We start from the raw sequence: 10,907 nt of genomic DNA on the forward strand, positions 1-10,907 counted from the left end.
TCTGACTTAAAGGCTTGAGACAGGAAAAGATTATTCCATAATGTGCTCTTTAATGGGTTTAAAAAAAACAGTTAACAATTAGCCTACTTGATATATGTGTGTGTGTGTGTGTGTGTGTGTGTGTAATGTATTTTATATTATTTAGAATTTCTGTCTATCTATCTATCTATCTATCTATCTATCTATCTATGTGCAAAATAGAAAAATAGACACCCACTCAACACACGTTGTAACACAGACCAAAGATTTAAGAACTTGTGAAATAAATTAAATAAGAGGCTCTGATCAAGCAGTCTTGTTCATTTTTGTTACTTTTTTATTCAATTTTGAACTAAAATTATGTGTAACATTATAGAAATTAAATATTGTGCATATATTAAATATATATAGGCCTATATATATTATACGATCGTGTACTCCCGGTCTATTTTGACAGCGAAAAACACGAGGATGACTCGGAAATGAACAATACCAGAGGATTAAAATGAACAGGACAGTTTGAAAGTGTTTTAACTGTGCGTGTCACACTTCTGTTGTCAGTGTGTGACGAGTTCCCTCTGGTGGACAGTTTCGCGCGTTTCCTCTTATGCAACAATAACGGTACGTGCACGCGCAGTGGCTCTTTGTAACCGCAACACGCGCCTTGTGATTAGTATTAGTTCAAAAAACGAAGTTTTGGCTTAATACAATTGTGTTTTTTAGGTTTGTGTGGATTCGAATTAATCCTCTGGGGTTGCAGCGGCAGCAGAAGTGGACAGTAGACCCGGGTTTTACCGTTCGTTTGTGGAGTCGGGATTGTAAAGCTTTATAGGCCGCAGTGTGTGACGTAAGACGGAAAGGCTAATGGCTACTTACTGTTTGTATCCATTTATAAGAACAGTGTGACCAATATCAGTTTATTATGTATCATATGAGAATCATATTGATATTAAATTATTATATTTACGACGTTTAAGGTGGGTTGTTCAGCTAGTTTGCAAAGACGAAGCGACTTTATCCAGTTAGCTAACGTTAATGTGCTAACAAAGCAAGCATTGCGATTATCTGCTGATAATGCGAAATGTGTGGATGTATAATATCCAAATCTACCTATAGGTCTGTGATATATGCTCGTGCTGTCTAGAGCTGTTCAAAATATGATCTATAAAAAAACAGTTAACGTTAGCTAGGATGCTAACGTGCTTAAACATGGGTTTCGTGACGCGTCCAGTCACGCATGTCCGCAATTCAGAAATTTACATTACAGTCCGATTTTAAATGGCTATTTTGGGACACAGTTTAGACAAATATATGTCTTGTAATTTCAGAACAAGGTTTCTGTGTTTAGATTAAACATTAAATGTCACTTAATATAACGCTTTCCTCGTCTGCAGATCAACAACAACAAAACAACAACATGGCCGATGATTTGGACATTGAAGCAATGCTGGAGGCTCCATATAAAAAGGTGGGTGTTTATGCAAATAAATGAACTCGGTCAGGAATCTGTATAGCTTTCATTTGAAACTGCTAACCAGTCGTGTTTTCTCTAAGTCTTTATTGTCAGATCAATAACTTGAATGTTTCTGTCATAGTGGTTTCAATGAATAAATTGCCCATCTATCTCTTTTTGTAGACTTGCCTATATCTCACCTCTACTCCCATGAATTCCAGTGTGAACTGTCAAAAAAATGAAGGTAGTAATTGCCCAATATATTGATGTACTGTGGTACCCTTGGTTGAAATACAAAATTATACATAGGTACCGCAAGATTAAATACAGTGGGTGCACATAAGAGCTGGTATAAACTCTGTGGAGACTGTATTCATGTTATTGTATGCATGATATTCTTAGCTTCATATTTTTTATCATCAGGAAGTTTACTTTCTAAATAGCTAGAACTAGATTGCATGTTTTACAGTATAAATATATGGTAGGAAACCACTTAAAATGTCCCCAGTGCAGAAGTCCTGGAGTTGACAAACACAAGAAAATCCACAGTCTCTTTATTCACCATTCATCACTTTGAAAGTAATCTGTATACTGTGAATGTCATCTCTTTTGGTGAAAAAAGTATTTATGCATGCTGCTGACATTTAAAAGTATTTATGAATGGTTGTTCTGCGGTTTTACAAACTGGAAACGATGGGGCTCAGCATATAATGTCATAACGTTCACTGTAAGATATATTTATCTTATAAACAATTTTGCCTTTTAACAACTACTAAAGAAAAACTCAACTTTAGATGGTCTGTGGGAGTCGCTATTACTAAGCCGTGTGAATCCCTGTTTGCTTCAGGGCGAGATGTGTGACTGAGGTGGCATCGAGCTCTTTCAATCCACGAAGGCAAATGGGGTGAAGATCACTGGAATGGCATCCACCACTGGAGCTCGTTTAGTGGCTGGCTGCTAGCGTTGCCACTTTGGGTCTTAGGCTCAGATAGCCTTGGTACTGAACATGTTGGGCTGCTTAATGAATGAATGATTGAAGTGTCTTAAAAAGCAATGCTATTTTACACACCCAGCATAGTACTAGAACTTGAATTTTTGACTATCTTACACAAGTAATGCAAGCACTAGTAAGAAAGAACGACATTGGCAGCCATGTGGTTGGTTTCTTTCTAAAGGTCCCCCTTGTATTTTTCGACCTCCCACTCAAACCCTCTAATGAACTCCTATTTAATGATCATATCATATTCTCTTTTGTTCCCATCCCTTCTTTATCCTTACGACTTGAAATGTATCGCCGTCCTCCTCATGCTGTCTTCTATCGACCCTGCTTAGGATGACAACAAGTCCTTTAGTACCAATGGCCACGAGGAGCGGAGTAAGAAGTATGTTTTGTTGAACCCCTTTGTTGAATTTTGTGTCTTGCAAAACTCTTCCTTAATGTTACACTTACTAAACTTGAATTTGTCTGAATCGCAAGGAAAAAGAAGAGCAGAAGCCGCAGTCGGGAAAGGAAGAGAAGCAGGAGTCACGATCGCAAGAGGAGTCATGACCGCAGAAGGAGCCGCAGCAAAGAACGGAAGCGCAGCCGCAGCAGGGAGAGACAGCGCAGCCTTTCAAGGAGCAAGGAACGTGGTGGTCGCTACAGAGCTCCATTGTACGTAGTCATCTTTTGCTTTGGGTTTCAGTCTTTGTCAAGTGTCCACACAGTTCGGAGAAACGGCATTCCTTAATATAGTAAGCATGTTAACCTGAAGTAAAAGGTTCCCACTGTGCTCCTGATGAGTGAGAAAATGTCTTCCAGAGAATACTAAGTATGTGAAGGAGTTTAGCTGCCATCCCAATTTACATGTCTGTTGTGAATCAGAAGAGAAGAGTAGATTTCCCCCAAAACAAGGAATTTGTTGTAATGTGTACAACAATTACCCTTGGGTTCCCCATTTAAGCTTTCAGTATATATTTAGAATTAGAAGTTTAGTGAGTAGTCATAAATACTGAGATTAAAAACCTTGAAAACCTTGTTTTTAAATCACAGTTCTGGCCTGAAATTTAACGGTGGTCCCAGGGGGAAGACGGGCCCACCACCTGCCATCAAACTAAGGTTTCTATGATGCTATTCTTGTTGTGTGTGGGTAGTTGCTTGTTCTGTGTGTGACTCAACATGGAAAGTCTTTCCAGAAGTATTCATAGAAATTCTCTTTCAGCCGTAAAAGGTCTAGAAGCCGCAGTCCTTTCAAGAAAGATAAAAGCCCTATAAGGTAAGTTTTTTTCAGCCTTGGTAATTACGTTTCCCTAAATAAAATTTTTTGCCGATTATAGTAATTAAATGCTTGTTTTGTACTTTGGTAACAGACAGCCCATTGATAATCTCACCCCTGAAGAAAGAGATGCACGAACAGTATTCTGCATGCAGCTGGCAGCAAGAATCCGACCACGAGACCTGGAAGAATTCTTTTCTGCAGTAGGAAAAGTCAGTGTTTGTCCATCTAAAGTTCTACCTTTGTAGCCTATTCTACTTTGGATTTGGATTGACACCTTAAATTCCTATTGTTGTTCTTTAAAGGTACGAGATGTGAGAATCATCTCTGATAGAAACTCCAGAAGATCCAAAGGAATTGCATACATTGAGTTTGTGGACACCACCTCTGTACCTTTGGCAATTGGCCTTTCTGGTCAAAGACTTCTCGGAGTACCAATCATTGTGCAGGCCTCACAGGTAACATAGTCACTCTGAATGTGAAACATTTGCAAAATTTTAGCTTGTTTACGTTATCCTCTAATCGTAAATTGTGTGTTTGACCAGGCTGAGAAGAACAGAGCAGCTGCGTTGGCCAACAACTTACAGAAGGGCAGTTCTGGACCTATGAGACTGTATGTTGGCTCATTGCATTTTAACATCACAGAAGACATGCTCAGAGGCATCTTCGAGCCGTTTGGAAGGGTAAATAGTGGCATGTGTTTTTTCTCACTTCATGTTATAATATGATTTTGTTTTTATTCATTGTGATATTTCTTTTTTTCACACAGATTGATAGTATTCAACTGATGATGGACAGTGAAACAGGACGATCAAAAGGATATGGCTTTATCACTGTAAGTTGTGTGGTTGAGTTGTTTTGGTGCAGAATTTCTAACATTACAAGACAAGTAGTTGGTGTCAAGCTCCAGAAGCAGTTATTGATCTTCTCAAGAGCTTATTATCTTTCCTCTTTCCCCATAGTTTGCTGATGCTGAATGTGCTAAGAAGGCTCTGGAACAGCTTAATGGCTTTGAGTTGGCTGGCAGACCAATGAAAGTGGGACATGTGACGGAGCGCACTGATGCCTCAACTGCCAGCTCCTTCCTGGACAATGATGAGCTGGAAAGGACCGGCATTGATCTGGGAACGACTGGTAGACTGCAGCTGATGGCTAGACTGGCCGAGGGTAAGGATGTACTCTTTGATCTGCTGTATAATTTTCATACTGTTATGAAGGTAATAATGTCTTGTGGGATTTTTTACAGGGGTTAAAAATCTTAGATTTTATTTTGTTTGTTAGGTACTGGTCTGCAGATCCCACCTGCTGCTCAACAGGCCCTTCAGATGAGTGGCTCCATGGTAGCCATGGCTGCAGCTACGGGTCAGTTCCTTTACTTTTGGGTTCAGTAGATGAACCTTTTAATAAGGCCTGTGGGGTTTTCAGTTAACATCCAGTTCTTTTCTTTCAGCTGCTATGAACCCTGGATTGAGTTTTAACATCAATGTGCCCACAAACCAACCTTTGAATCTACCTTCACATCCGATTGCAACACACTGTTTCCAACTGTCTAACATGTTCAATCCAAACTCGTAAGTAGCAGGAGTAAGCAAAATTACAGGTATATAGAGAAAGTACTGTTAAAGAGCATTTTTGTTTGAACTGAATTGTTTCTTGCAGAGAAAATGATCCTGGTTGGGAAGTTGAGATTCAGGATGATGTCATTGAAGAGTGCAACAAACACGGTGGAGTCATACACCTATATGTGGACAAGAAATCAGCTGAAGTATGTTTCTTCCCTTAAACGTTATCATGAATTATTATACTAAATGTGGAGCTTTATATATAAATTTAATATATACTTTTGTCAATCTTTTCAGGGTAATGTCTATGTGAAGTGTCCCAGCATTCCTGCTGCTATGGCTGCAGTGAGTGCATTACATGGACGTTGGTTTGGAGGTAATTCTAAATTCTGTACATCTTGATTTGAGGATTGTCTAAATTCTAAAGCAATATGTGTTATGTTCTGATATGTGTTATGTATTCTGTCTAGAACCATATGTATTATGGTCTGAATCATCTCACATTTCAATTCTGTTTTCCAGGGAAAATGATCACAGCAGCTTATGTCCCTCTTCCTACATACCACAACCTTTTCCCAGAGTCAGTGCAGGCAACACAGCTTCTTATGCCCAGTCGCCGGTGATCAGTCACCCCTGGAAGACTCAATATTTTCAGCCTTGCTCTTTTTAACTTTTGGACAGTAATAACAGTTCTGCAAGCTGTGGCTGAGTTGTTTTGTTTACTTTTAAGTTGGTTACAAATCCAGTAAGGTTAAACATTTCACTTGCATAGTGTCCTTACAGGTCATGGACTTTGAGAAGTTCTGTGGTGTAAAAGAAGTTTCCTATGTACAGCCTACTTATTGTATTTTGCTTCTTGATCTTTTATTGTTCGTACATAATTTTTTTTCCCCTTCAACATGTATTGTCATTGTGATGGATCTGGTTGGCATGTTTCTCACTCGAGGGAATGTACAATATTGACAGATACACAATATAAATGGCTTGGATTTAAACTGCAATTTTGATCAGACATGAACATATTCAACTTTTTAGCTCTATGAGCTGTGGGAACAAAATGGCTGACAAATCTGGTTAAGAAACATCTTGTTTTTTTTAATCAAGATTTGATTTTTGTAAAGAACTTGATGAAAGTTAATTTCAAATAAAGCCAAAAAAATAAAAACCTGAACATTTGAACTGTCAAATCCTGTTTGAAAAAAAAAAAAAAAACAGCAAAAGAGAGATTATTTTTTTAATTTTTTTTGCTCATGTTTGCTGCTATATTTATTGGTTACTTTTAATGAGTATAAATTAAACTAAAAAAAGAATGGTTTCCAGAAAGTATCCAGCCATATATTATGAATAATATGAAATAAAAGGTTGTGGCTATATGGGCAACTGGTGATGACAATGCACCTGCCCATGTGTCACATCTTGTGCTGAGTTTTTTGTCAAAACAAAATCACCCAACACCCCTCCCCACAGTGCATATTTGGTGCCTTGTGACTTGTTTTTCCCAAAATTTAAATCACTTTAGAAGGGGACTGAGACGTCATTTTCCAGTGTACAAAGTTTCTTATTTAATGTCTCTTTCATATTGCATATTCTACTATCAGGACATAATGACAGGTTTCACAAATACATTTTTACAAAAGTTACCTACTTCAGCTTTAATGTGTAATGTTTTCAAATGTAAATTATTAAAAAAGTAAAGGTTTAAGTAGATTAACTATTAAAGTGGATGACTATTATTGTTATGTCATCTCTGTACATCCTAGCCAAATCCTGTGGCAGACTGAGCATTTTTGCTATGCGCTTGGGTTCAAGGGAGCCGCAGCCATCGCTACCCAGAGCATGACGGATCAGATGAGTAGCACTGTTCTCATCTCATCCAGCAGAAAAAGCTCTACTCTTCCTCTCTTGCAGCAATAAAACACAGTCCAGAAACTGGCTTCTTCCACTGCATGTCAGACAGATGTTCCCCCAAGACCTGCACCACAGTCTGCCTGTGCATCAGTTCCCAGAGACCATCAGTAGCTAAAATCAATAATTTGTCTTGTGGTCGCAATTTGTGATATGTAATTTCTGGATCTGCTATGAGGTAAGGTGGTGTGTGGTAGTCCGGTAGCAGCATTTTTGCATTTTCGTTCCCGATCAGCAGCTCTGGACGTGCCTCGTAGATGCGGTTCAAGAGCTCACCACTCCACTTGAACTTCATGTCTCCAAAACCCCTGAAAGGAATCAACAGGCCCAATAACCGGTCATGTTTTACCACTGTCTTCCACTCAGAAGGAGGATGTTCTGAATGTACCCGTTGCATCTCGTCTGGGTTGTGGGAATTGTGGTCATTGGTAACAGTGAGAGCTGACCACCTCCCATCATCCCCTTGTACCCCGAGCACTGCTCTGCTGTCACCCAGATTGGCCACATGAAGATTTTCTCGGTCCACGTGAGCCACACAAGCCGTGCATCCAGACAGAGCCACTCTGAGAGGTGTGAATAGTAAAATGAACCCCAAAGTCCACCTGGGCCTCCAAGGAAATATCGTTATCCAGTCTCTTGAAAGCGTTTCTTAAAGATGTTTGTATATCACTGTCATCATCCTTATGCAGTTCTATCATCTCCTGCCAGTATGTCCTCAGGCTGTTGAAGTATAGTTTGCCTGCATCTGCGCTAACATAGTCGTTAGGGTGCTTGTGCCATTGTAGCACCGGAAGTACAGGCCTTTCACTCTCCACAGCCTCCTCTATCTCAGTTAAAGTCTTAAATGGAAACAGAGACATGGCTATATAGTAAAAGAGGCGTTCACTAACTGCTTGTGCACAAGCAGAACCTGCGTGGACATCAAACACTCCAAACAGCATGCTTCGGCTCTGTAGACACATTGCAACACTCCGTCTGTCTTCACATGGGGAGTTTGATGGTAGGATATTACTATAAAACCCTTTTACTGACCCGTTATACCGTCCATCATAGCCGTTTGGTTTTAAACTATATTCATTAGTCTTCAAAACATGGTTTATTTGTGTGAGAGACATCTCTTTTGCTTTAGCATTGTATTTTCTTCTGGGGTTTAGAATCATTGGTGTGCAGATTGTAGATTGTAAAGTCAAATATCCCTGAACTGCTGTTTTCAATCTCTGTAATGACCACTGATGTCTAAAGTGGTACACTTAAGTTGGAGACATTTATGTGCTAACCAAGAGAAGTTCTAGTGGATTCTGAACCTGTAAACGTGTAAGGTTAAATTAATAAATAAAAAATCAAACCAAAGTAAGCAATCAAGGTTTACTGTGCTGAGAAAACAGGCCTATACATAAACATGTAAGTACAGTTCAGCCATACTGTATAGTGGCAAAAACAAAATTATTGCATGCAAGTGCAGCTGTTACTAGCTGTTATAGGCTTTTTAGACATCAAATGATTCATTTTCAATAAATAATAGATATAAATGGAATTGTATACCTGTTAGAGCCGATGTGAATATTGTAAACGTACTTTTCCCGACTTTTTATATTTCACAGATCTGCTTCCTCATTGTCACAAGTTGTTTTAAAATAATTTTCAAGGGATAAGTAAGTAGGCTCGTGGAAGAACGAAAATGAATTTCAGTAACGTTAGTAGAAAAGTAAAAAATGAAGGAAGCCGAGCACACACACAAAAAAACACAAATGTCTTAATTATTACATAAAAAGTCAATATTATGACAAAACGTCATCATTATGACATAACTTTACACTGAAATATGAATTCATAATTAAGAAATCAAATTTGATTTTTCGAATTTCATATTTTGTTTGCATAAATTAAATTTTTATCCAACGATTATGTTTTTAATAATTAAAAACAAATAATTATAATTATAATTCTTCGTAACTATGTAGCTTCATTTGATCATATTAGAACATGATGACGTAATTAAACAAACAACCAACGAATCGGTTCTTTAAAATGATATGTTCAAAAGAACCGATTCGCGGAAATGATTTGGACTTCCGATCACTATTCGTGGGAACATAATAAACTAAAGACCAAAAAATATGTCTTTGATTAAATGCTTTTGATCTGGTCAAAATGGACTGGACATTTATATTTCAAAGGATATGAACGAACCAGTTAGAGCAGCATTGGATTGGTTCATATTCACCATTTCCGGTAAAAAAAAAAAAAAAGACATGCAAGGTTTAGATTTCAACCATTAATCTCCGTAAACGTCAAAAAACCCCGCCCATAAGTGACTCGGATAACCAATGAGAGTTGTAATAATAACAGTCGTCCCGCCCCAGCTCTATGTGCGTCTTGTGTAAGCATTGGAGTGTGTTTTGAGTGCTGGAGACATACTGTTTGAAGATAGTGGGCATGTCATCGCCTCTAAAGTTGCCCGAATAATATATTTGTTTATTTTTTTGGTTGACGAAGGCTTTATAAGAAGCTATTTTCATTATTTCTGTCATTTTTTTCGTTGAGAACACTGTAATTGCATAAAGATGATGAACAGGATTCTGTCAAGTAAACTTGTGGACTCCATGTGTGGGATCTCCAGCCGTCGACTGAGCTTCGCTCAAAGCGCTGTTAACACTGTGCAGAAGCAGAAAGGTACATTAACGTTATAATTAAATCAAATTTTCTAATCTAATACTCTACAAGGCTGTGCTAATAGAGGTATTAGCAAGCTGGCATTTAAATACTTTCTAATATTGCTGTATTTATTCCAGTCAGTGACTTTTGATGTTGATGAACATGCCTGTCTTTTTCCACAGAGTTGATCAAGAGTAGGGAACTAGAAAAGGATGAACTGAGACCGCTGTATATGGACTTTCAGGCCACCACACCCATGGTACCCATCTGCTGTAGTCATCCTAACTAAACTCTTGCAATGTAGATAATATAACTAATCAGACTTGAAATCTTCTGCATTAGAACATGTTTACATGCCATTGTTTTCATTGAAAAATCTTCCAGGACCCAAGGGTTCTGGATGCCATGCTTCCCTATCAAGTCAATTACTACGGGAACCCACATTCCAGGACTCACGCTTATGGATGGGAGAGCGAGACTGCAATGGAAAAAGCAAGAAAAGTTAGTCTTTATTCTGTCTTGCATGTTTTTATAAGAGAAGCAAGAACATTCTCTGAATTATTAGCATTCTTCTCAGATAGCTGAGAGTTGCATTTATGTGTACTGAATAATAATATTTTGGTTAAATCAAAAATGCACTGTTTATGGTAGCACAAATGTTTATTTCCTCTTCAGCAAGTAGCAGATCTTATTGGTGCTGACCCGAGGGAGATTGTGTTCACCAGTGGTGCGACTGAGTCCAACAATATGTCAATCAAAGTAAGTATGTCATTACTGTGAGGCAAGATTAGAATTAGGAGAAAGTGGGATGCAGGGACACAAGTGGCTAGGCATATTCTAAAATAAACGAATAAATAAAGTTGATATAATATGCGCTGCAAGTAACTAAATATCTGTTAGTTGTTCTATTATGTCTTGTCTTTTTTTTCTTTTTTTAAAGGGTGTGGCTCGGTTTTATAAGGCTAAGAAAAACCACATCATCACCACCCAGACTGAGCACAAGTGTGTGCTGGACTCCTGCCGAATTCTGGAGGCAGAGGGTTTTGAAGTAACCTATTTACCTGTGAAAAATAATGGACTGATTGATTTGAAGGTAAG

The 10,907-nt window shown here is 38.3% G+C and overlaps 3 protein-coding genes across 6 annotated transcripts in view; 2 read left to right on the forward strand and 1 right to left on the reverse strand.

The window, feature by feature from the left end:
* Positions 1-1,373: 1,373 nt before the first annotated feature.
* LOC132126828 (RNA-binding protein 39-like) lies at positions 1,374-6,043 on the forward strand. 3 transcript variants are annotated; one of them, XM_059538361.1, is made up of 16 exons: positions 1,374-1,447; positions 1,616-1,676; positions 2,765-2,836; positions 2,920-3,086; positions 3,465-3,530; positions 3,634-3,687; positions 3,782-3,899; positions 3,993-4,145; positions 4,233-4,370; positions 4,457-4,522; positions 4,650-4,854; positions 4,969-5,049; positions 5,138-5,258; positions 5,347-5,452; positions 5,547-5,625; positions 5,772-6,043. In XM_059538361.1, the coding sequence occupies exons 2-16, from the start codon at positions 1,671-1,673 to the stop codon at positions 5,870-5,872; spliced, it is 1,533 nt and encodes a 510-aa protein (XP_059394344.1). In that variant the 5' UTR covers positions 1,374-1,447; positions 1,616-1,670; the 3' UTR covers positions 5,873-6,043. The 3 variants fall into 3 exon arrangements, with proteins under 3 accessions (XP_059394344.1, XP_059394342.1, XP_059394343.1); XM_059538359.1 differs by lacking the exon at positions 1,616-1,676; XM_059538360.1 differs by lacking the exon at positions 1,616-1,676 and having other exon boundaries at positions 2,765-2,814; positions 2,910-3,086.
* Positions 6,044-6,956: 913 nt separating this feature from the next.
* si:ch211-15p9.2 (uncharacterized protein LOC562650 homolog) lies at positions 6,957-8,269 on the reverse strand. Its single transcript, XM_059537344.1, is given in 3 exon segments — positions 6,957-7,164; positions 7,166-7,726; positions 7,728-8,269. Coding segments are annotated over 3 exon segments (1,311 nt in total).
* A 1,251-nt stretch (positions 8,270-9,520) lies between these two features.
* LOC132126570 (cysteine desulfurase-like) overlaps positions 9,521-10,907 on the forward strand; it is a 12,075-nt gene continuing 10,688 nt past the window's right edge. For both annotated transcript variants that reach the window (XM_059537905.1, XM_059537906.1), the window contains exons 1-5: positions 9,521-9,827; positions 9,992-10,068; positions 10,194-10,310; positions 10,485-10,568; positions 10,750-10,902. In XM_059537905.1, coding sequence (XP_059393888.1) covers positions 9,719-9,827; positions 9,992-10,068; positions 10,194-10,310; positions 10,485-10,568; positions 10,750-10,902 — 540 coding nt within the window. In that variant the 5' untranslated portion in view covers positions 9,521-9,718. The remainder of the gene's footprint in view (positions 9,828-9,991; positions 10,069-10,193; positions 10,311-10,484; positions 10,569-10,749; positions 10,903-10,907) is intronic.

Source organism: Carassius carassius, chromosome 44, assembly GCF_963082965.1.
Source record: "Carassius carassius chromosome 44, fCarCar2.1, whole genome shotgun sequence".
NCBI classification, from domain to species: domain Eukaryota; kingdom Metazoa; phylum Chordata; class Actinopteri; order Cypriniformes; family Cyprinidae; genus Carassius; species Carassius carassius.

Bases quoted from the DNA above. Each gene is read 5' to 3' on its own strand.
- LOC132126828 (XM_059538359.1), top strand. From the start codon at position 1,397: ATGGCCGATGATTTGGACATTGAAGCAATGCTGGAGGCTCCATATAAA. The intron at 4,371-4,456 runs GTAAATAGTGGC...TTTTTCACACAG, and splicing joins TCTTCGAGCCGTTTGGAAGG to ATTGATAGTATTCAACTGAT. The intron at 5,050-5,137 runs GTCAGTTCCTTT...CTTTTCTTTCAG, and splicing joins AGCCATGGCTGCAGCTACGG to CTGCTATGAACCCTGGATTG.